General features: G+C 33.8%; 1 protein-coding gene across 1 annotated transcript; it reads right to left on the bottom strand.

Moving 5' to 3' along the window:
* Positions 1-1,570: 1,570 nt before the first annotated feature.
* Positions 1,571-3,254, bottom strand: LOC110637401 (proline-rich receptor-like protein kinase PERK15). Its single transcript, XM_058140551.1, has 4 exons — positions 3,122-3,254; positions 2,505-2,891; positions 1,788-1,868; positions 1,571-1,650 (listed from the first exon to the last, which is right to left on the bottom strand). The coding sequence occupies exons 1-4, from the start codon at positions 3,159-3,161 to the stop codon at positions 1,571-1,573; spliced, it is 588 nt and encodes a 195-aa protein (XP_057996534.1). The 5' UTR covers positions 3,162-3,254.
* Positions 3,255-26,159: the final 22,905 nt, after the last annotated feature.

The following is a 26,159-nucleotide window of genomic DNA, read 5'->3' as shown; positions in this document are numbered from 1 at the left end:
TATTTAATTAAATGTCTAATTTATCTTAGTTTAATAATTAAAAACATATAACTTACCAGATATTCGATTTGAATTGCGATTCCTTGAGTTAAATACTAAAAAAAAACACACATCAATTAAGTCAAAATGTAGCAAACATGCATATAATTTTTCTATAAAGAAAATTAATTAACATTTTAAAAGAGGCATCATAATTTTCATAAGAATAGACCTCTAATAGTCTGTGACAATCCGTTGACATTGTTGTCATTCTCCTGATAGCATAAAAACTCTACAGGCAAAATTCCTTCAAGAGCTAGAAGTATCTATATGGCATAGCAATAATAAAAAGATTACAAGTCAACCATGTAATCTCTCAATGCTTGGACAAAATTAACTGAAAATAGAGTTTGGAATTTTTTTTTTTAACTCTTATTCATATTTAAATTTTGAAATTTTATAATTTAAAAATAACTCTAATATTACTAAAGTAAAATTCATACGCATGCATTAATTACATTATATTAACGTAATATATGAACGATTTTTACCCTTCTCATTGATGGACGAGATGCTGGAGGTCTATATACACAAGTTTCAGCACAAAAAATCATTTGATGCAGTTCTACGCAATCAAACGTTTGCAATCTCCAATCTACAAAAGCTACATATTTTCCATCCAAAGCAATTTTAATTTGACGTTTTGCCTGTAAGATGTTGATAAAAGAAGTATTTGTTATGTCATATTTATACCAAATGAGAAATTCAAATATATTTATATCAAATATGAAATTTTACTCAAGTTTTATTTTTTTTAATTAAATATAAAATGTACTATTAATCGTTTAACGGATGATTGATGCAAGTTGCATGTGAATTTGTATTTCACTTATACCATTTATTTTCTCATTTACTTCAATGCTTAGTTTTGTATCTTAACTAGCTTTTTATTATATTTTAGTTATGTAATTAAATATCACAATTTTCTTTTTATTGTACTACGACAGGCTAATAGATACATACCCAAGTAACAATATCACCGTCTTCATTCATGGGTTTTCTTCCGGTAATCAACTCCAAAAGTATAACACCAAAAGAATAGATATCTGATTTATCAGAATGCTTTCCTAATAATGTTGTCATTGGATCTGCATAACTGTAGTTGAATAAACACAATAAAAATACAAGTTAAGATTTTTTTTTCTAAGAATGAAATTAAAATCCTATTAACTAAATAATCCCTAATTTCTTTTTATTTTATTTATGTGTTTGCATTTGTATTTTATTTTTTTAACTATTCTAAAAGAATACCATAATGGCACTAAGAAAAAAATTAGACAATAACAGTGATGTAATTAAGAAAACGATGGAAAGATAAATTGTATCTTACACTTCGGTTCCCATAACTGCTGATTTGGAGATGTGAGTAGCAGCATCCTTAAAAATCAGGGCAAGTCCAAAATCTGTAATCTAAACAAAATGATTTAGGTAGATTAATAAATTGTATCTGACACTTGGCATTCAACAATCGAAGTTCCACTATATATAATGGCTTTAATCACATGGGTAAAATTTTTTATTTATTATGAAATTATCTTACCTTTGGTTCAAATTTATCATCAAGAAGGATGTTTTCTGGTTTGATATCTAAGTGTATGATTCTAGTTTTACCTGAATGGAATATAAGGAGAGTAGAAAAATTTGAGAGGGAATACATTATTAACACAAACGAAAAAGAAAAATAGATTGAGTCTGAAGAGCTAATAAAAAGCATAGCAAGCAGTGAATATATTCAATTATGTACTCACAGTGTTCATGCAGATATTCCAATCCTCTTGCAATGCCCTTGGCGATATTCATTCTTTTTTGCCAGTCCATAATCTCTGTTTCTACAATACCATTTTTTATTTGTAAGATATTAATGTCATATTTGTTGTATATATATATATATATATATATCATATTTGTTGTATATATATATATATATATATATATATATATATATATATATATATATCTGAGAAGTAATAACTTTTCTCTTTCCCCTCTCGTTGGGTTCTTCTTCCCTCTGGGTTTAGTCTTGCTGCCCATTGATCCTCTTGGTTCAAATTTGTTCCACCATGTGTTGCTTGGACCCTTTTGGCTGTTCCTTTATGGAGGTGCTTTTGCTGGGAAACTTTTGATTAAATGGCTTCCCTTTGAGCTTCACCGTGTTGTCTTCATCTCCTCTAAAATGTCCATGGATGGGTCTTCTCTGCTAGATGGTGGCAATGTCATGGTTTCCAGGGCATGCTCGTGCGGGTCAAACTAGAAATTGGGTTGGGTGTCTCTGGGCGTCGGGCCTTTAGTTATCTGGGTTGGAACGACCTGTAGGGCCCTTTTTTTTTTTAATTAAGGCACGGTGTTATATGTTTGAGATTCTAGTTGGATCCTTTGTCTAATGCATTTTTCTGCAATTAATATTTTATCTTTTGACAAAAAAAAAAAAAAAAAAGAATATGTCCGAGGCAAGAGAAAGGACTCACCATGTAATTTAGACCTCAAGGACTTATTAGGAAAATACTTGAAAACAAGCAATCTATCGGCTCCGTCAATGCAGTATCCACCCAGCTTAACAAGATTTTTGTGACTGACTTTGCCAGCGACCTTAATCTCATTACACAAATTTTCTTTCGAGCTCGGAAGAATTTGAAGTTTCTTAACAGCTCGGATTTTACCATCTAAGAATGCCTTATAAACTTGACCAAAACCACCCTCGCCAAGGAGGTAGTTGTTGGAGAAATAATGAGTTGCCTTTGCTAGTTGACCATATGAATATTGCCTCGGCCCAATAACTTCATAATTCACAGACTCAGATGCATGACTTCGATTCTCCTCAGGAGATGAGCTAGATTCATTCGGATCTGTACTTACTGAGCAAATAAACAAAAAAGGGGCCTCAATTAGTTAGAGGAGAAAGATAAATGTCCCTGTATATGTATATATATAGTTCCCCCAAATAACCAGTGTATAAGAATGAAACGATTCCTTCAAGTATCCCATATAAATAAGAAAAGGAGCATCAGGAGATGCATAAACACAAGTTCCATGGCAATATTACTATTTGCACTCATTATACAGCATCAGCTAAAACAATTAATACCTCTAGTTTCATTGGGGCGATCTGCCCAGCGAGAAGCCATCAGAAGTTGCAGAGTCTCTAGACTTATGCAACCCGACCACTACAACAAAAGTCGGTGACAACAAACCCGCCAGAGAGGTTTTTTGCAAGTATATAATACAGTTCTTATTTGCGTAAAAGAGAAAAAAAGAGATGGAGGGACAGTGTTGGGGTGGAGTGCTTCACTTAGGCTGAGCAGAGTTCGGTTCAAACTGAAAAATCGAATCGAATCGAGTTAATTTGGTTCAATCGGTTTGATTTTAAAATTTAATCGGTTCGATTCGGTTTTAATTTATAAAAATTTTCGTTATTTCGATTCGGTTCGGTTTTAAAGAGAAAAAAATCTGTTAAACCGAACCGAACCAAATAGTAATTTATATAGTCAAATCGAACTAAATCAAACCGAATTAATTTTTGAATTAATTTATTTTTATGGAAAATTTATGAATTATATTTAATTTTATATATATTAATTGTTTAATTTCATTGATTAATGGTTATTAGGTTCAAATCAAAGTTAAAATTAGATCAAATAACTTGAAAATCAAGTCTAAATTAAAAAATCAATCAAAAATCAAACCGATCGGTTTAAACCGAACTGAAATAAAGCAGTTCGATTCGATTCAATTTTTCATCAATTTCGATTCGGTTAGATTTCTAAAATTAACAATTTAACTTTTATAATTTAATTCGATTCAATTCTATTCAATTCGATTTGAACCGATTGCTCACCCCTAGCTTCACCTGTTATTTGTGATTTGCTTCGAGTAAAGAATGCAATTTGTTTTCTAAAGAAACGGTGTTCCAGGCCAGGAATTTCCGATCGAGAAAGGACGTTCTAGTCGTAGCGTGTGGACCCCCCCCACTCCGACATAATTTCACGAGATTCTTGTCGAATTTACCACTCGATTGGCGTGCAAGAATTGACTACGCGTTCAAAGTAAGAGAAAGAAAAGTCAACAAAGTCTGCAATCAGGTCACTCTACATCCGATGATAAAAGTTGCCCAAAATATTAAACTCCTTAATATTCTATTGGATTAAAGTTAGAAAATTAGCATTCTACAATTTGATTAAAATAATCATTAAATCAAATTGTTTAAACGCTGATGAATGTCTGTTATAGTTTTTTTTTCAAAAAGTATATCAGTTAACACCATAATTTAATTTTAATATTTTTAAATTTTATATTAATTAACAAATTTTAAATATTAAATTAAATTATTAATTTAATGTGATCAGACTCATAATTTAAATTGATAAAAAATTAACAGTCACTAGTATTAATTATATAGAGTTAAATTAATTAAATAATTACCTATATAAATAGATATTATTTATTATACAATTATAAATATTCAGTGTTTAAAAATATCTATTAAAGATGAAGATGATAGGCATAAAAGTGAAGTAGTGGGAAAGTAGACAAAGTAGTATGAGTGGGTGTTTATAGAGTTAGTGGGTGGTTTTTTGTACTTGGTGGTGGTTATAAGCGTTTATGAGAAGTGGAGTAGCGGTGAGAGAAATGTGCTAGTGGTAGAGAAGGTGGTAACCACCAAACTTGGCCAACAATCAGAGCTTCACTATAAATTGACGTGCTGGGTGGGAACAAATGACAACAACCAATCAATAAATAAATGCCTGATAAACACAATGTCTCAATTAAAATTTCTTTAGTTCAACAATCTCTTTACATTTTTAAGTGATTTTTTACTTTTCAGTCTAGCATTAGATTCAATTCTAGTCTTTACTTTTCAATTTAAGTAAATAATTTACTTTTTCTCTTCAAAAATTTTCATTCTTGTAATTAATCTTTTCAGTTTTTAATGCAATTTATAATTTTCTGTTCATATTCTAGTTCTTGCAAATCAGCTTTTTAATTTTTAGCAAGCTAGTTTACAATTTTCTATAAATATTTACATTTTCAAGCAAATCAGTCTTTCAATTTTGTCGCAAGGATTTTTGCAGTCGCCTGGACGAGCACTCACCGAAGTGGGAAAGATGAGAAGTCGCCACTTTAATTTTGAGGGAAATTAAAGAAAACCATTTGTGAAAATAAATTAAGGAGAAACCACTTCGAAAACAGAGATTCTAAGTTCGGAGTCCGTATACGGGTGGGGAAGGTGTTAGGCACCCCACCTCGTCCCTCAACGAGGCTAAGCAGATTAACATTATGCTCTTTATAAATTGTAATTGGTAATTTGGGGGTTGGAGTGATGATGTTATTCCTTCATAAGGGTAAAAGGAATATTTGATATTTCACTATTCAGGGCTGCTCAAGGACATGAGTACATGAGATGACCCTTAGTGAGTAAGTGTCGGGTAGCAGATTTTGTCTAAGGGTTACTTTATGAATTGAAGTTGTGGTGTTTTAATTCAGGTTTTAGTTAAGAGAATTCAGGTAACGACTCTCTCCCGATCCCTTGATGTATTAATTTAAGTGGGAGATTTCGAATAAGAACTCTCATCCGATCTCCACATATTTTAAGGTTTTGGCTGAGAATCGGGTAAGAACTCTCCCCCAATCCCTTAAAGTATTCTGTTTAAAGTTTTAAGTGAGGAATCTTGGATAAGAACTCTCCTCCGATCTCCACATATATTTTTTAAGGTTTTGACTGAGAATCGGATAAGGACTCTCCCCCAATCTCTTAAAGTATCTTGTTTAAAATTTTAAACGAGGGATCTCGGATAAAAACTCTCCTCCGATCTCCATATATTTTACTGAAATTTTGGACGAGAATCGGGTAAGAACTCTCCTCCGATCTCCATATATTTTACTGAAATTTTGGACGAGAATCGGGTAAGAACTCTCCCCCGATCTCTTAAAGTATTTTGTTTAAAGTTTTAAGCGAGGGATCTCAGATAAGAACTCTCCTCCGATCTCCACATATTTTTTGAGGTTTTGGCTGAGAATCAGGTAAGAACTCTCCCCCGATCTCTTTAAGTATTTTGTTTAAAATTTTAAGCGAAGGATCTCGGATAAGAACTCTTCTCCGATTTCCATATATTTTTCTGAAATTTTGGACGAGAATCGGGTAAGAACTCTCCCTCGATCTCTTAGAGTATTTGTTAGGATCGCATATCGTGAGGACTTTGAACTAAGGATTCTGGCACCCGAGGACGCTAGAAATCCGTGCAAAGCTTCTCTTAACCCACTGAGCCTTATGACTGGAGGGTGGATACAAGACCGAGCTTCTCACCGATCTCCTATGTGATCGCCTTATCAGAACTCTTTGGCTGGCAATATCCAATCACTTTTTGGTTACTAGTCCGGGACCCGATCTTATCTCGATTCCCGCTCTATTATGTTATCTCCTGGGCTCGTTTCATAACTGACCTTATAAATTTTTCATGTGACCTACTGCTCGACCTTTTGTTACGACTAACCTTTTGTCATTTTTATTTGTTTGAAAACTCTCATGTTAAGATACTTCTACCGATAGCTTTTAAATTGTCTACAAGTTGTCCACAACTAGAACCTCTATTTTCGAAGGAAATGAAAACTGAGAAGAGGTAAATAGAGTTTACGAATAAATAGAAAAAGAAGACTCAGGAAATAATTATTGGCCTGGATAATCTACACTAGGATTTTAGTACGACTGAATATAATAGAAATTTCAAGAATAAAAATAGATAAAATGAAGCACGAGTATTCGGCAAAAATAACAGTCTGGACACTTACCTGTGGGGAGTTGAGGAGACTAATGAGTAAACTCTGGCATCCACAAATCTTTTAGAGGTGGAAGCCAACGGCCAAAAGACTAAAACTTACTCGAAGTAGCAGGAACCAGGTCGGAATGAAGTTGAACAAGGAGAATAATGTACTGATATCGAGGCAGTGGGAATGAAACTGAACAAAGAGAATGGCCTTTACGGAGCAATGAACGGGCGCTGAAAATGAAAATTTCAGGGTTCAGAACTCCTTCAATGAAGATACTTAAGAAAACTGGTTTCTAAAGTTTCTCAAAAGCTTAGAATGGCAAAGTAGCAAGACTGAATCAAATTTTAGAGTTTTTTCACTATAATCACCACCACCTTTTTTTTGTCCGTCCCTTCTACAGTATTGCATGTAGGTATTTATAAGGAACAGGTGCTCATCATGGAGGGTCAGGATCTCATCTGGGGAGACGGAGGGTTTAGATTTAAAAGGACATAATTTGATGTCTGAAAATTAAAGAGAATCAAAATGGAGGGTTGGGATTTTATTCAGAATATCCATCCTTTCTTCTTTTAATCCAACAACTCAGGGTCTTGCCTTACAAGATGGATCTGAAGGCTAGGAATAAAAAGTGCTGAACCTATCATCTGCTTTTTGATCCAAGGGTTCCAGGTCCATCCTTACAATTGTGATCATCGGTGGAGATCAAAATGTACAGAACTGCCATAACTGTTTTGGCGTCTCTCAGCTAGGTAGGCATTTCATCAAATGAGGCGTGCGGTGCAGATTTGATCACATCTGCAATGCTTTAACTAACTCGGCTCTAATTATGAAGAGGGTTGATTGAAAGTTATTTTAATCTCTCCGTGCTCTCCGATCTCTATTTCTTCCGATCTCCCTATTATGACCCTCTCCTTTTCTGATCTCTCTAGTATCAAGTCCCTTCTCATTTTCCGATCTCTCCCATTCTAAATCTTTCTTCCTCATCTAACTTGCCTTGGTCAACGCAATTAATTCTGCAGTTACCGATGCATCCGCTTCGGTTTCTGTATGAAATAAATGCCCAGCCCCTATATATATGCACCAACGGGGAAGTCCCCTTCACACTTCACTTTTTTTCCTTCAGTTTTTTTTCTCAATGCTCTTTTCTCCAATTCAAGCTTCTCTGTTAAAAAAAAAAAATTCTGATTATGGCTGCATTTGATATTTTCCCTACTGTTTTCTTCTCCTTTCTCCTGAAAGTTTATGAACCCGGTGATCGGAGAACCATAAGGACGTTATCTGATGACAGTGATGGAACCGGACTAATTTACCGATCAAGATTGAAAGTAATGAACGTGCCAATCTCGAATTGGTCTACCGATGTAATAGGTGGACCTATTTCGGGCAAGAGAACCGCTAATTTCAATCTTAATGTCGGTGACCACCTCTTAAAGTTCATTTGGCCCCTTACCACATCGGGCGTCCCAACTACAGCTCGGTTCTGGTCGATGACATCGACGATGACTCCGCTCACTATCATGAGAGTCATAGTTACCCTATCTGAGCTGCACATCTATCCAATGCCCGTGGCTGGCTTTCTGATCAAATGTATCTTTTGATTCAGCCACAAGACTAGGCTTTGACATAGGCCATTATTAGGTAAGATGTAGTATTGATCTTTAGAGATCGCTCAAATGATGTAATCCGATCTTTAAAGATTCCCCCAATGATGTAATCCGATCTCTTGAGATTGCCCAAATGATGTAATCCGATCTTTTGGAAATGAAATGAAATTTTATTAGAAGGTTTTTATTTTATTACTGCATTAGTTATTTTTTCTGATCTCTGATATGCATATCTGATCTGATCTCTAAATGAATCACCATTAGCCGATCCATGGTTTTGAAAGTTTGCTCAATCCGATAACCCTAACTAACTGATCTCATTTATTCAATTTTATTATTGTGTTTCTGGAACCTTCCCGTGACGTATTAGGAAAGCTACCCGATTCTGCTAACCGATACATCGCTCAGGACTTCATGAGCATTAAATGCTCAGACGGGTATATATAGGGGGAGGGTAAGTCAGTTGCTTCCTTATGTCATTTTTAGAACTTCCTTAACAATTTCAGCATTCTCTCATTTGCTCAAGTTTTTCCGGCACCGATCATATTCCGGTAAGGATTTTGATTCTTTTTCTCGGTTAATTTCTTTTATTTTTCTGAGAATGAGCGGCGCTGAGGGTCAGAGAGCTGTGAGCCCACCCTCCGTCCATGTTTCGTGGACCTCAAAAGAGGGTGATGTGATTAAATCAGGCGGTCAAACTAGCACGGCCATCATTCCGGTTGCTAGACCGTCTACTGGATCGAGGCGAGAGGCATCTTTAAGGAGAGAAAACCTATCAATTGATGAGTTGCCTTCGGTCCTGAGAGAAACTGATCTCCAATCTATAAGGCAGGAGTACAATCTGTGGATCAACTCCTTTGAACTGATCAAATGCCACGGCGATCATCAGGCCGATCACTTCTTCGATGAAAGCGATCTCATCATGGTGTATGAAGAGCAGCTGAAGGCCGGGCTTCGTTTCCCTTTAAACGAATTTTACAAGGCCGTCCTAAAGTTTCACCATGTCTCAGTGGCTCAAGTGCATCTGAACTCTTGGTAGACTTTGGTAGCCTTCCGGGGCCTCTACCGAGCTAAGAGACTGGAGCCCACGGCCAAAGTCTTCGCTGCGCTACATAGGCTTGCCCGAAGGAAGGATGTCAAATTTTGGTTCTTTCAAGCAAAGCTGAACTGTGGGCTCTTCACCGATCTTCCTTCTTTGTTGAAGAATTAAAAGAACCGGTTCTTTATTTTGAGGAGCAAGATTCAGAACAGCTTTGAGGGTATCCCCCGGAGTTGGCAACACTTAATCGCTCCGATCTCGAAGAAGATTGCCTTAAATAAGGACGAAAATGCCATGGTGAAAGAGTTAAAGTCTCAGGCGTCCACCTAGAAATTCTCTTGCTTAGACGCGATGATGGCCGAACTGAAGTATTGGATGATGCGGCTGATCACTGATGAAGACTACGAGCTTTAGCTGTCTGACCTTAGCCTTGGTACTATCCATATCTCTGGCCTCTGAATCTTAGCGAACTCACTGACTTTTTTTCTATGCAAGTATGGCGGGCGGCGATGCTTCCAAGGAGAGTCACAAGCGAAAGAGGGAGGTCTCCCGAAAAGTGCGGGCGATGAAGGGGGCCACCATTGCTGATGTTCAAACCCCCCAGCGGGAATTGGCAGAGGTACCGAGCTCACCTCCCCGACCTCAGGAGCAGCCGATCCCAGAGGTAGTGATCATTGCTCCTGCTCCTTAGCAGATCGAACTTTTGCCTCCCCCGCCTCCTCCGATCTCTTCTCATGTGGAAGGGGAGTCCTCAGGTCCTACGGTTAGGACACTTTCCTGGGGCGCTCAACTCCTGATCCAATCGCTGGAAAGGAACCGCTCTATAAGGGGGAATCCCGACCTGGCCAAAGTCATGGGAGCTTCCATCTGCTTCCAAGAAGATCGGAACAGGTTGGCAGAGGAGAGCATCGATGATATCTTAGCTCAGACAATGAGCTTGGGCTTGGAGGCCATCGCAAATCAGCAAATGATCAGAGAGAAAGCCCACGCCTTAAGGAAGGAGATCCTTAGGGCGGTCTAGGACGCCTCAGCTATGCAAGCTCAACTTTCTTCTGCTAATGACTACATCACCAGAATGGAAGATTGGATAAAGCATTATGAGGAGAGGATAGCGGAGGTGGAGCGGGAACTTGAAGACTCCTGGGCTTGTCAGTCTGCCGATCTCGCTCGTTTTGCTGAAGACCTTTGGGCAAAGGAAGAGGAGCTCCGAGCCAAGGATGAGGAGCTCCGAGCCAAGGATGAGGAGCTCCAAGCTAAGGAAGAGGAGAGCACTACAAAAGAGGCCGGGGCTTATGTGAATGCCCATAATGACCTTCTTGCCGAGCTGAGGAAGCGATATCCTGAAGAGGACTTCTCCTGGATGAATGAGCTCGCCCCAGATGCCGAAGAGGAGAGCGACGAGGAGCCAAAGATAGAGAGAGAGAATCAGAGAGTGGAGGATGTACCTGGGGAGCAGGCTGGGGCTTATCCACCTGCTGAGTGACTTGTATATATCTTCCTTGAAATGAATAGAAGTCCTTTTGTTTACTTTCTTTGTTGAGATCAGAAAGCGCCCAAGTCATATGAGTACTTAATTGTTTGCACGTGTTTGAACATTAAACTTAAAAGCAACCATTAATCAGAGTATAAGAGATCTGCAAGACATTACACGTAAGCTTGAGATCGGACTAAACGTAAGCTTGAGATCAGACTAAACGTAAGCTTGAAATCGGACTAAGTCACGACTAAACACGGGGTAAAACTTTAGAACATTAGAATTGGAAAGACTTGATTTGAATTCTTAAGATCGGGATCGTCATTAGACTGGACAGAAACCTTAACTTTATTTTAAGGAATATCTGGGACATTCAAGTGAGAAGCTCGCTCCTAACATTAGCTAAATAAAGTTTTACAATATTTGTAAAGAGAGGTCGAAGGCAAGACTGGATAGTCCAGAGACCCGTCATTGATTCGAATCCATCTGATAAGAGATCGGAAAACAATTAACTGAGTGTGGGATCGGTTTATTTCATGGCCGAGCAATCGATGAGTTCAGAGAAGTCATTTGTGATCGAAGGACATCGGCTGAGAACGGCTTATAAAGTCGATTTTGAAGTCCCTTGACTTCGAAGGTCGACCAAAATATGGTGTCGACAAATTTTTCAAAACTCTTATTTACACTTTTTGCACATATTTACATTTTCTCAACAAGTAATTTACTTTTCAATCAAGTGCAAATTTTATATTTTCTGCACATATTTACTTTTTAAAGTAATCAACCATGATCAGACTTTAATTTTCAAGCACAATATTTACTCTTTTCATGCACAAGTGATATTTTAATTTCTCAACAGTCGATTCCAGTTATCAAATTTTTCAAATTAATCAAGTAGTGATCTTGACGAAGTGCATTTTAGTGGAGTCAAGAAACCCAAGGAAAAATTCAGTCCTTTATTTCCAGCCAATCACTCTAATTAGAGTCAGACCGACGCAAATAAATTTACAAGTGAGATCATATGCATCCCTGGTAAGCCTGCAATCCAAACATCTCACGTGCAAAAAAGACCATATTCGCTTTTGACACGTGTAACTTGAGTAAAATCAATTTCATGCAGAAACAAAATCAAACAATTATACTGAAAAATTTAAAAATAATGTGTAATATGTGCCATCATACAATTTGATTTTTTTTTAATAATAATGTAAATTAAGAGATAGATTTAATATTTTTATTTTAGAATTATTGTCGTTGGAAAGCAAACGTTTTCCTTTACTATTGTAACACCCATATTTGCATAGCCTGGTATATGTTACTATTCCGGTGACCGGTATCGGTTCGGACAATTAAGGGGATTAGAACCATATTTAAGAAACCTAGATAAGCCTTGAACACAAATAATTAGTAATTGTCAATTAGTTAAGTATAAATAAGAAAAACAGAACATAAGAAGTTAAATGAGCCGAGAGTCACAGCGATGGGTGACCTTCTCGGGAAGGACTGCGAAGTCGATTTAAACTCAAATTTTGAACTGTAAAAAGTGACGCTGCGGTCCTTAGGACTATCGCGAACACAGTGAAAAAGAGAAAATCACGAAAAAGAATTGTTAAGCTGGTCAAATAATTAGGTCAGGGATCCGGAAGAAATATTGAATTATTTGCAAACCGGGTTGAACCGGCGAGGGGCAATTTGGTCAATTGACCCCGAGAGTTGACTCTTGACCTAACTGTCAAATAAAATCGGAGAAAAGAAAATTTCGGGATCAAAAATTAAATTAAAGAACTAATGGAAAAATAAAAAAAAAAAACAAAAGAAAATGAAAAAGGTGAAAAGAGATGACATCATGCATGATGCCATAATTATTATAATTAAAATTTATTTAATTTAAATTTGTGGTCTTACTAACTCATAAAAGAAAAGAAAACAAACAAAAAGGGGACTTCATCTTCCATTGCCGTCTCTCTCTCTCCCAAGTTCTCTCTCTCAAATTTTCCTCCATGAAAGTTTATTTTTAAGCTTTCTAAACACTAAATTCCACCATAAATCCTTTAATTTTCTTGAAGAAAAATTATAAGCAAATCTTGGAAAGAAGGTTAAAGGAGAAAGAAAGAAGAAAAAGTTGAGGGAATTGAAGATTGAAAAGCTTCATTTAAGGTTAGTAGCTAAATTTGGAATTTATAGTTTAATTATTGTATTTATAGCTTAACTAACTTAGAATTATGCTTAAAATGAAATGAAATTAATTGTTGGAGGACTAAACCTTAATTTCGGTCAACTAGGGTTTTGATGTGTGTATGCATGAGTTTGATGGACTTAAAGGTGTATGTGATCTTGTTTGAGTTGAAGAAGCATGTATATAGGCATTGAATTGGTTAAATGCAACAATTTAGTGAGTTAGGGTTTTGGACACCTAGGGTTTAGGAGACAAAATTTGGAGAAATGGTGGAATGATGTATTTGACCTAGTTTGAAGTGAGAAATGGTCATTTGTGACCAAATGAAGTGCGTTGGAAGTGTTTGAATTGAGTTTAGATTTGGATTCAATGTGGCCATGCTGTTGGCAGCATGACCAAGGTCCCTTTGAGGGACCAAAACTGAAAATTTACAAGTCCAATTGGTATGAGATCAATTGGGAATGAAAATAGACCTAAAATGACACAATTTTCATTTAGGAAGCATGCCCAAAAAGTGACCAAAATCTAGTGAACAAATTGACCAAATCCAGAAATTCTCAGTCTGCCCTGTACAAACTGACCAAATGAACAGTGTTTGTTCATTTAGCCATAACTTGAGCTAGGCAGGTCTAAATGACCTGAAATTTTACTTGTGAACAGATGAGATATAGACCTAAAACTTTCATGAAGAACACAAACCCAAATTATTCCATTAACCAAGTCATTTGGCCACCCCAAGTTGGTAACCTAAAACTGCCAGAACCAAAATTTGCCCAGAAATCTGGGTTAAGTCCAATCCAGCAGCCATGGTTCAAATGGCTATAACTTGAGCTACAAAACTCCAATTGGAGTGATTCAAAAAGGAGAATAAACTTAAGACAATAGGGAACATTTTCTATGAAGAAAGTTTTGTCAAATTCTAACAGTAAAATGACCAATGGAACAGTGTAACTTAAGACACCAAAACTGAAAATTTGCAAATTTGCCTAAAAGACTTAGAATTTGAGTAAACAACCAAAACCAAAAAATTTAGTGACCAAAATGTGGTATGTGGGTGAAGTTGGAATTCCCATACCTATTAAGCCTTAGAAAGTCAACAAATTGACTTGAATAGTGTAGTGAATAGTAACCCCGAAACACAAAATTTAAAGAACGTCAAGTTTAGCACATTAGAGCTAGGTAAAAGTGAATTTAAATTTATTTTTAGATTTATGCTAAGTTGTGGTACTGAAACACTGTGAAACTGTGTGTTTCAGTGGAAAAGAATACCGGAAAAGAACCCGAGGAATCGAGTCAAGGCCAAGAGGTAACTCGCTTAAGGTTTGTGTACAACTAACTATTTTATTACTTTAAACTTCTAAATTGATTTGAACAAGTTTATTTAATGATTTATAATTTTGTTGTGTTGAGGATTTTAATTTGTTGAATGAAATTGTATAAATTAAGTGTAAATTTTCTTATGCATTTAAGGATATATTGCATGGTTTTGAGGATTGTAAATTTTAAGTTTGATGTGTTGCCAACTTTGAGCATGAATTTATGATGATTAAATATGTTGACGGTTTGTAAACACTTTGTAAATAGAAATTGTTTTGAATATGATTTGAAACCATAATTGACATGACAAAATGTGTTGTGAATTCTCATTAGCTTGTCTAGTGAGATAACTCCTCCACTTGATGGGGCGAGTTTCTTCCTCTTTGTCTTGCCAGTTGGGGAATGATTTGAATGAGTACTCATATATACTAGCTAGTCTTTGTTTCTCCCTTTTAGCCTCGGTTATTGGGAGAGTGTGAAATGTCGTGGTGTACAACAGGGCATCTATTTGAATTTTGGGTCATGGGCTCGATTGTGTGAATTGTTGGCAACGCCCTTTAAATTATGCATAATTTGATAAATTGTGATTGAAATAAATAATTTGTCAGTGATTCAAAAATTTTTGTATTGTTTTGGAATTTAAAAGAAATGTAAATAAATAGTAACTATTTGATCAAAATGTTATTCAAATGAATAATTTGCATGAATGAAAATGTTGATTTCTGAAGGTCATGGATTTTGAAGAATTTAGAAATTTTAAAATTCTATTTGTTATGAATTGTAAAGCATAACTTGTATTAAGTTTTAAATTATTAGTTTGTGCACCACTGAGTTCACCACTCAGCGATAGCTTTGTATGCTGTCGCAGGTGAAAGGAATAATTAAGCAGCTGAGCAAGATTTCTGAAAAGACATAGTGAGACTATCTTCGGATATATCATAGGTATACCCTTGTACTTTAGATTTTGATGTAATTCTGTAACTATATGTATGAAATTTCCTTTGAGCAATTGTACCAACTCTATTGTAATATATTTTTGGATTGTAACGAAATACAAATTATTATAAGGTTACCTTGAAATTTTATGTATTTATAAAGTTTTGCACTATTAAATTTTTAATGATCCCATGAATGTAAATATTAATTTTGTTACTTTAATGAGAGGTTTCAATGTTTGATTTAATTTAAATTGTGTATTGAGTTGCTTGTGTTGATTTGTGAAATGACGATTGTTGAATATTGGATTTGAATTTTTGGAAGTTGATAAATGTGTTGAAATTGATTGGGATGATTGTGAATTTGAAGAAGTTGTTGAGAAATATATTGGGAGTGCTTTTATTTTCAGGTTTTGAAGAACTGTTTTCTCAAAATACAGACGGCACTCTGCCGAAATTTTTGTAAAAATTATGGAGATTTTAAATATCTAAAAATTTGATTTATGTTTGGACTTTAAATAAAGGTTTTTAATATCTGAGAAAATTTTACCCACCAATTTAAAAATGAATGAAAATTGTTTCAAAATCTCTTGTAGTGTATTTCATAGGTTACCGGTAGGCGAAGTACGGTAATTCATTAGATGTACTACGGGAGCATGTTACATCTTACAAGGAGTAGGGTGTGACATGTTTTAGTGGTATCAGAGCAAAGGTTTTAAAGTAAATTTTGAACTGTGAATTTGAAATATTTTTTGATAAGTACAACTGCTCGAATGTTTGATACATATAGTACATTTACATCATAAATATGAACTAACGAGGAGAAATCTCCTTGTGTTGGTTGTACAGGAAATAGAAAAAAAAAATTCTGTGAATAGATATGGACAAGGGGGATAAAATGGTAGAGCAGTCTGATACAGCTAACGTATAAGGAGAGGCCCCAGTTTCACAGAGCGTTGGAGATCCAACTACAGTAGTCCCTCCTATACAAATTACTGCATAAACGGCCCAGCAGATGGCCATGTTCTTTCAGCAAATGGCTAATAATCTATCAGCCCAGGCCCAAGTACAAACCCAACCCCCTCGAGAGCAACATGAAAAAGAGAAAAGTGGGAAACCCATTGGTTGAAGTTTGAGTAGTAAATTGGGAAAGAGAAAAGATTTTGAGGGAGCCCGAGCTCCTAAGTATGACAGAGGCGGATCTTCAGGGTAGAAGCAATCAAGAACCATTCGTCAAAGAACCAGAAGTTCCTACCCTATCCGTATCTGTGACGTTTGTGGAAAATTACACGGGGGTATATGCCATAGGGTCACTGGAGCCTACTTCAATTATGATGGAATTGGACATTTCACCCGAGATTGTACTAGCACACATCGATTTATGCCACATACTACACTAGAAGAATCAATTTAAGATTCTGATTTTAGAGGCTCATTAATAGTTAGTAGGGGCAGAGGTAAAAGTAGAGACAACACTTCGGGTAATCCTCGCACAATGGATCAACCCGAGCAGAGGAATACATTAGAAAGAGGAAACGCCATGCATCGAGGGGAAGAAGCAGAGACTTCAGATGTAGTTGCCGGTATGTTCTTAACTTGTGAAAGGAATAATTATATACTATTTGATTCCGGCTCTACTTGTTTATATGCTAATGCTAAAATTATATATTCTACTGCTATTCCCTTGCATGGAGATAAATTTTAATGTGTTAGTAATTAGTCTTTTAGGATAAGAATTACGATAATAAGCGTGATTCGAATTAATTTCGAAAAAGTTTCTAGTGGGAGACATCTCCTAGACTACGATAAATTATAAAGTTAATTAGTAAGCCTAATTAGGTAAGGCAAGAGGACCAAAAAGTAAGTTATAGCAATATATCTACTCTAGATGGAAGTAAAGGTATTACTGTTGATAGATGTCAGTAAGTACCATAATCAAAATAACATTAAGATATTAGTGGATCTGAAAGAAATAAGACATAGGAAAGTTTGATATATTGGGATGTATCGTAGTAATTATGTAATATTCTTGATGTTTATGCTGTAAGCTGCAGATTACAGTACTGACTTGAGATTTATTGTGTAGAGCTACGTACTACCCAATAGTACATAAGGATAATAATAGTTATAAATGACTTTTGCTTTGATACAAATATACCAGAATAGAGTTTTATTACTAGAACTGAATTTGAAAATCCTAATTCGAGATTTAAAACTCTATAATTAGAATATCAAAAGATCATGCTTGCAAGGTAGTGAGAGTTAAAGACTCCGTTACCCTAGCATGAATTACAGTACATCAAGAATTGTTATGGGACTAGAGATTTTAGTATGGTAAAAAATTAGAAATAACACTTATAGGGCTAAGTCATCCAGTCTCCGATATGGGGTTTATAGTTGTTCTGATATTACAATGGATCTTTTGCTCAAAGTTTAGTAAGGAACAGTATTCTATTTGTGTAGCAGTAAGACACAAAATATAATTTTGTTCCCCTAGAAGAGACAGGATGCTATGGATGACAATTATAACTTATAAAATAGTTAAGAAATGATATTCTACTGATAACAGTAATTTCATAGGAACTAGTTGGCCAGGTATTCTTTAGGAAGAGCACAATTTTAGTGTGCAGATCATAAGGATTAGATTAGAATTCAAGCGGAACTTTTGAATAGTATGGGAAACAGGAGAGGCCGGTAGACTCCCTTCTTAAGATTACAAAATTGTTTATGGTTGAAAAAAAAGGGTAATGATTGCAAACCAGCGAAAAATAAGTTGTAGAATATCGATAGATAAAAGAGTTGTGGAAGGAAAAAATTAGAATAGTTGGTGCAAATGTAATAAAGAAACGTTATGAATATTAGTTAAAGTGTTGACAAGAATGGTCAGAGGACCAAATCAAAGTAATATTGAAGTATAGTGGATTTATTAGAGACGATAAGAGGTGCTAAATCATGACTCGACAGCCAAGTTAAGGAAGAAGATAAGATTGAGGAATAAAATAATTAAAGTTAACCTGTGGAAAAAAAAAACAAATAGAATAGTAAGAAATGAGAAAAACACTAGATGAGGAATTGTCACCAGGGCAAACAACCTACTTAAGACGCGTAAGGATATCCCAAACTATTTTATCAAGAAGGAAATAAGTTAAACAAAAGCAAACAAGATAGTGCAAAATGTCACATAGGCTTTGGTTATAAATGGAGACGGCAAGATAATGGTTATGGACCTATGGCCAAGAAAGAGATAAACAGTTCATATATGACCAACAAGGTCATTTAAAAAAAAAAAAAAGAGACTATAAAAGAAAATAATTGCTAAAACAACAGCAAGAAAAGACTAAAATATTGTAAACTAAACTGAAGGTTGCATCAATTGATCAAGAGATTTGATAAGAAAAGAGTAAAACTAAGTTCTCACCCATAGGATCATACGAGGTCCTAGAAGAGTGGATCCACTAGCACACAGATTTGCTTACCTCTAAAATTGAAATGAATTTGAATCTAACTTATGACAGAAGCTCATAAGAAACTTGGCACACGAGGTGAGCAATCGATGAGTAAATAGTATTGGTTAAAATGCTAAGGAACCATCATTCAGGCCAATAAGCTATTAAGGAGCGTGAATAGGACATGAGGAGACAGCACCCACAACTGTTCAGAGACTGATACCAGGTAAAATTTCGAGGACGAAATTATTTTAAGGGGGGAAGAATTGTAACACCCCTATTTGCATAGCCTGGTATATGTTACTGTTCCGGTGATTGGTATCGGTCCGGATAATTAAGGGGATTAGAACCATACTTAAGATAACTAGATAAGCCTTGAACACAAATAATTAGTAATTGTCAATTAATTAAGTATAAATAAGAAAAACAGAACATAAGAAGTTAAATGAGCCGAGAGTCACAGCAATGGGTGACCTTCTCGGGAAGGACTACGAAGTCGATTTAAACTCAAATTTTGAACTGTAAAATGTGACGCTGCAGTCCTTAGGACTATCGCGAACACAATGAAAAGAGAAAATCACGAAAAAGAATTGTTAAGCTGGTCAAATAATTAGGTCAGGGATCCGGAAGAAATATTGAATTATTTGCAAACTGGGTTGAACCGGTGAGGGGCAATTTGGTCAATTGACCCCGAGAGCTAACTCCTGACCTAACTGTCAAATAAAATCGGAGAAAAGAAAATTTCAAGATTGAAAATTAAATTAAAGAACTAATGAAAAAATAAAAAAAAAATAAAAAAAAACAAAAGAAAATGAAAAAGGTGAAAAGAGATGACATCATGCATGATGCCATAATTATTATAATTAAAATTTATTTAATTTAAATTTGTGGTCTTACTAACTCATAAAAGAAAAGAAAACAAAAAAAAAGGGGACTTCATCTTCCATTGCCGTCTCTCTCTCTCCCAAGTTCTCTCTCTCAAATTTTCCTCCATGAAAGCTTATTTTTAAGCTTTCTAAACACTAAATTCCACCATAAATCCTTTAATTTTCTTGAAGAAAAATTATAAGCAAATCTTGGAAAGAAGGTTAAAGGAGAAAGAAAGAAGAAAAAGTTGAGGGAATTGTAGATTGAAAAGCTTCATTTAAGGTTAGTAGCTAAATTTGGAATTTATAGTTTAATTATTGTATTTATAGCTTAACTAACTTAGAATTATGCTTAAAATGAAATGAAATTAATTGTTGGAGGACTAAACCTTAATTTCGGTCAACTAGGGTTTTGATGTGTGTATGCATGAGTTTGATGGACTTAAACGTGTATGTGATCTTGTTTGGGTTGAAGAAGCATGTATATAGGCATTGAATTTGTTAAATGCAACAATTTAGTGAGTTAGGGTTTTGGATACCTAGGGTTTAGGAGACAAAATTTGGAGAAATGGTGGAATGATGTATTTGACCTAGTTTGAAGTGAGAAATGGTCATTTGTGACCAAATGAAGTGCGTTGGAAGTGTTTGAATTGAGTTTAGATTTGGATTCAATGTGGTCATGCTGTTGGCAGCATGACCAAGGTCCCTTTGAGGGACCAAAACTGAAAATTTACAAGTCCAATTGGTATGAGACTAATTGGGAATGAAAATAGACCTAAAATGACACAATTTTCATTTAGGAAGCATGCCCAAAAAGTGACCAAAACCTAGTGAACAAATTGACCAAATCTGGAAATTCTCAGTCTGCCCTGTACAAACTGACCAAATGAATAGTGTTTGTTCATTTGGCCACAACTTGAGCTAGGCAGGTCTAAATCTGAACTTTTACCTGTGGACAGATGAGATATAGAACTAAAACTTTCATGAAGAATACAAACCCAAATTATGCCATTAACCAAGTTATTTGGCCACCCCAAGTTGGTAACCTAAAACTGCCAGAACTAAAATTTGCCCAGAAATCTGGGTTAAGACCAATTCGGTAGCTATGGTTCAAATGGCTATAACTTGAGCTACAAAACTCCAATTGGAGTGATTCAAAAAGGAGAATAAACTTAAGACAATAGGGAACATTTTCTATGTAGAAAGTTTTGCCAAATTCTAACAGTAAAATGATCAATGGAACAGTGCAACTTAAGACACCAAAACTGAAAATTTGCAAATTTGCCTACAAGACTTAGAATTTGAGTAAACAACCAAAACCAACAAATTTAGTGACCAAAATGTGGTATGTGGGTGAAGTTGGAATTTCCATACCTATTAAGCCTTAGAAAGTCAATAAATTGATTTGAATAGTGTAGTGAATAGTAACCCCGAAACATAAAATTTAAAGAACGTCAAGTTTAGCACATTAGAGCTAGGTAAAAGTGAATTTAAATTTATTTTTGGATTTATGCTAAGTTATGGTACTGAAACACTGTGAAACTGTGTGTTTCAGTGGAAAAGAATACCGGGAAAGAACCATAGGAATCGAGTCAAGGCCAAGAGGCGACTCGCTTAAGGTTTGTGCACAACTAACTATTTTATTACTTTAAACTTCTAAATTGATTTGAACAAGTTTATTTTATGATTTATAATTTTGTTGTGTTGAGGATTTTAATTTGTTGAATTAAATTGTATAAATTAAGTGTAAATTTTCTTATGCATTTAAGGATATATTGCATGGTTTTGAGGATTGTAAATTTTAAGTTTGATGTGTTGCCAACTTTGAGCATGAATTTATGAAGATTAAATATGTTGACGGTTTGTAAACACTTTGTAAATAGAAATTGTTTTGAATATGATTTGAAACCACAGTTGACATGACAAAATATGTTGTGAATTCTCATTAGCTTGTCTGGTGAGATAACTCCTCCACTTGATGGGGCGAGTTTCTTCCTCTCTAGCTTGCCAGTTGGGGAATGATTTGAATGAGTACTAATATATACTAGCTAGTCTTTGTTCCTCCCTTTTAGCCTCGGTTATTGGGAGAGTGTGAAATGTCGTGGTGTACAACACGGCATCTATTTGAATTTTGGGTCATGAGTTCGATTGTGTGAATTGTTGGCAACGCCCTTTAAATTATGCATAATTTGATAAATTGTGATTGAAATAAATAATTTGTCAGTGATTCAAAAATTTTTGTATTGTTTCGAAATTTAAAAGAAATGTAAATAAATAGTAACTATTTGATCAAAATGTTATTCAAATGAATAATTTGCATGAATGAAAATATTGATTTCTGAAGGTCATGGATTTTGAAGAATTTAGAAATTTTAAAATTCTATTTGTTATGAATTGTCAAGCATAACTTGTATTAAGTTTTAAATTATTAGTTTGTGCACCACTGAGTTCACCACTCAGCGATAGCTTTGTATGCTGTCGCAGGTGAAAGGAATAATTAAGCAGCTGAGCAAGATTTCTGAAAAGACATAGTGAGACTATCTTCGGGTATATCATAGGTATACCCTTGTACTTTAGATTTTGATGTAATTCTGTAACTATATGTATGAAATTTCCTTTGAGTAATTGTACCAACTCTATTATAATATATTTTTGGATTGTAATGAAATACAAATTATTATAAGGTTACCTTGAGATTTTATGTATTTATAAAGTTTTGCACTATTAAATTTTTAATGATCCCATGAATGTAAATATTAATTTTGTTACCTTAATAAGAGGTTTCAATGTTTGATTTAATTTAAATTGTGCATTGAGTTGCTTGTGTTGATTTGTGAAATGACGATTGTTGAATATTGGATTTGAATTTTTGGAAGTTGATAAATGTATTGAAATTGATTGGGATGATTGTGAATTTGAAGAAGTTGTTGAGAAATATATTGGGAGTGCTTTTATTTTCAGGTTTTGAAGAACTGTTTTCTCAAAATACAGACAGCACTCTGCCGAAATTTTTGTAAAAATTATGGAGATTTTAAATATCTAAACATTTGATTTATGTTTGGACTTTAAATAAAGGTTTTTAATATCTGAGAAAATTTTACCCACCAATTTAAAAATGAATGAAAATTGTTTCAAAATCCCTTGTAGTATATTTCATGGGTTACCGGTAGGCGAAATACGGTAATTCATTAGATATACTACGGGAGCATGTTACATCTTACGAGGAGTAGGGTGTGACAACTATATAATTATTTTTTCATTGTTGCTTTAGGACTAAGCATTAGTCAGTTCAATTTAATTTTGATAAAATAAAATAATTTTTGAATTTTGAATAGGAAAATACTTACAAATACTTTTTTGGGCCTAATGTCATAGCAATGAGCATGAAAATATTCTGTTGGGTAATGAGAATTACGGGAGACAACATCATCAGGAGCTGGAAAGACAATGATTTAATGATAAATGTTAGTTGATGCCTTAAAAGTAACCTTCAGGTATGAATTACTTAACCATGAAGAATTTATGAAGTCAAGTTGTCTTGACTTAACTGTTGTTCCAAAGAAAGTGGTCAAGAAATTAGACAGTTTGTGTAATTTTTCGGTCGATGATCAAGATTGCGTGAAAAATTGTACCTAAGTACTTCTAAGTATGTGTATAACTCTGTTTTCAAAATACACATATTTATGTAAACAAGTTATGTACAAATAGTAGTTCAAACATAAGATAATAACTTTATATCAAGTATTTTTTTTTCTCATATAACTCAAGATATGCAGGTCTGATTGTTCAAACTCAATATTAACTAAATAAAACAAATTCTCAACACATTCAAGACATGCTGGAATTTAAAGAGTTAAGGGAAGAAGATCATAAAACACAACATTTATACTGGTTTGACTTTTTTAACCTACATCCACTCTTCCCAAAGTCTCACTTTGAGAGTCACTCTACTATTTTTTTTTTTTTGAAAGGCAAGATTTAAAACTTTTACGATCTTAGCAAGCTTCACAGGTGTTTAAATCTTTACAATATCTTTGCTTTCCACACATGATCCATAAGCTTTACCAGGTGCTTAAAAACCTCTTACAAGTGTGTCCTTACACTTACACAACTTTAAATAAGTTTAGGTATAGTTGAAATCAATCTCAATAACTTTTAAATACATAAATAAATACTATTAGATTGAGAAAGATGATTTATCACTTAAGATCAGGAGCATTGAATGAAAGTTTTGAAAAAATAGGACAATAACTTCTCGATAAATATTCAAGTATTACTTAGACTTGATTGGGATTTGTAATAATTGAATTTGCCCTTAAGGGCTTATTTCGGAGAAGGTTGAGAGAAATATTCTAATTCAGAGCAAGAGAATTCAAGCCAAGGTATGAATTACTTAGCCATCAAGAATTTATGGAGCCAAGTTGTCTTTCTTCGACTTAACTTGAAGAAGTAAAGCTGGAAAGTTATTTTATTTTTTATCCTTGGAAATAAGTTAAAATAATAATAATAATGAAAAGGAAGCAACTTGGGACAAGTTGCCATCAAATGCCAACTTTGATGGCCGACAATATATGGCTATATAAAGGAGATCATTCTTATTTTTTTAAAAAACCCTTTTGAGAGAGAAAAAAAAAATTAAAAAGAAATGACTGTATTTTGTGAGTTTTGGATGTAATTGGATTTAAGGATTTTGAGTGATTATTTTATTGTTCTTATACCACTTTTCAGTTTATTAGTGGATTTTTTGCTCCTCTCATTCGTAGACATAAGTTTATGTCAAACCACGGAAATTTTGTATATTTCTTAATTTTTTTATTTTTTTATAATTTTGTTGTCATATCTATTAACCTAAATAAATATTTATTCTACTGCAATTTATTAAAAAAAAAAAAGAAAAAGACAAAATTACCAAACTCCTTTGGAGTAAGGTTAGACCATTGATAAGGGCAATTGATAATGTATAGCTGCTGGTGTACAGCTTATTTACATGTAAAAGTAAAAAAGTTATTTTTTTATTATTACAATCGATTTCCTTCCATTTAATTTGTAAAAAGACTTAGAAAAATAATTGTATTAAGGACATGACAACCTTTAGTTTAAATACAATATTTTATTTCAAATTCTAAAATATCTTTATATATATATATATATATATATATATATATATATATATATATATATATATATATATATAATCAAAGTATAACATGGACACTCTCATGATGCGTGAAGTATACTCATTTGAAAAAATTAATCTACCATTTATGTTGCAAATGTCAAAAATATATAAATTATCTATTATCTTTTGTTTTTCAAAAATCAATTAAATAAATATTTTAATCAAAAACTAATATGCCATCTTAATTATATTAGTAACCCTAAAATTAAATTCTAAAATTCTTAAATTTTAAACCCTAAACCCTAGCACCTTAATCTAATAAGCCATCTTGAAACACTTAAACAAAAACTGATGTTTTCTTTTTTAATTTTTTTTCAACTCCTATATTGTTATATATCATTTTGGCTATAGTTAATTCTTTTTAATGTACTTTTGATAATTTATTAAAATATAAAATTCACATTTTTTTTTATTTTTTTTTATTTCTTTTCAAGTCGACAGCTGCAAATGGTTTGTAATTTTTCAAGTCGATATCAATTACTATTATATATTGCTACGAGTATGACTCTGACTATAATGCATTGGAATATAGGAAACTGGTGTTGCATCCTTGTGGAAATGCAAATAGAAGTGCAAATTATCACTTTTCTCTCTATTTAGCCATGGCAGAGGTAAGACCAATTCCTCTTGGATCTAATCAGGTTGCTATGACCCTTAAAGAACATATTCGAGACAAATATTTGACCACTAAAGGTGGCTTTTCTTTTAACCTCTATTTTGTCACAAAAATTATCAAATGCTCACTTAAAAAATTATTCTTGCAAGAACTGATTAGACCACTTTATGAGTTATAACTATGCTGACAGGATCAAAGATTTATTATTATCTTTTTCCATTAATGCAGATGATAAAACAAAAGCGTTACCATTATTTTAAGACTAAAAATGATTTTGACCAACTTATCTCACGGAAGATGTTCAATGATTCTTCTAATACATAAAATCTTGCATATTTACAAGATTTTACATGAGCATCTCTCTAAAAAACTTTTTATTATTCTTTTTACAGAATTTAAATTTTCAATGAAAATTTTAAAGATTTTTTACCTTGTAAATATTTTTCATTCTTATTTTTATTAATACAATTAAGATAGTGTCAAGTAATTAAAATATCATATTATAAATTTTTATGGTACAATTAAGATAGAGTCGAGGAATTAATATTAAATAATATTACATTCGATACTTTTAGAATTATTAATCAAAATGATTCAATGAATTTTTAGGTAATTAATAAATGAATTATTAATTAACAGTGTTTGAGTTTACAATTTTTTTTAACAGTATTTATTTTTATATTTATCTAATAACTTTTTATATAATAAT

This window comes from Hevea brasiliensis, chromosome 18 (assembly GCF_030052815.1).
Source record: "Hevea brasiliensis isolate MT/VB/25A 57/8 chromosome 18, ASM3005281v1, whole genome shotgun sequence".
Lineage (NCBI taxonomy): Eukaryota > Viridiplantae > Streptophyta > Magnoliopsida > Malpighiales > Euphorbiaceae > Hevea > Hevea brasiliensis.
Note: the sequence above shows the minus strand (reverse complement) of the source record. Positions and strands in the feature narration are given on the sequence as shown.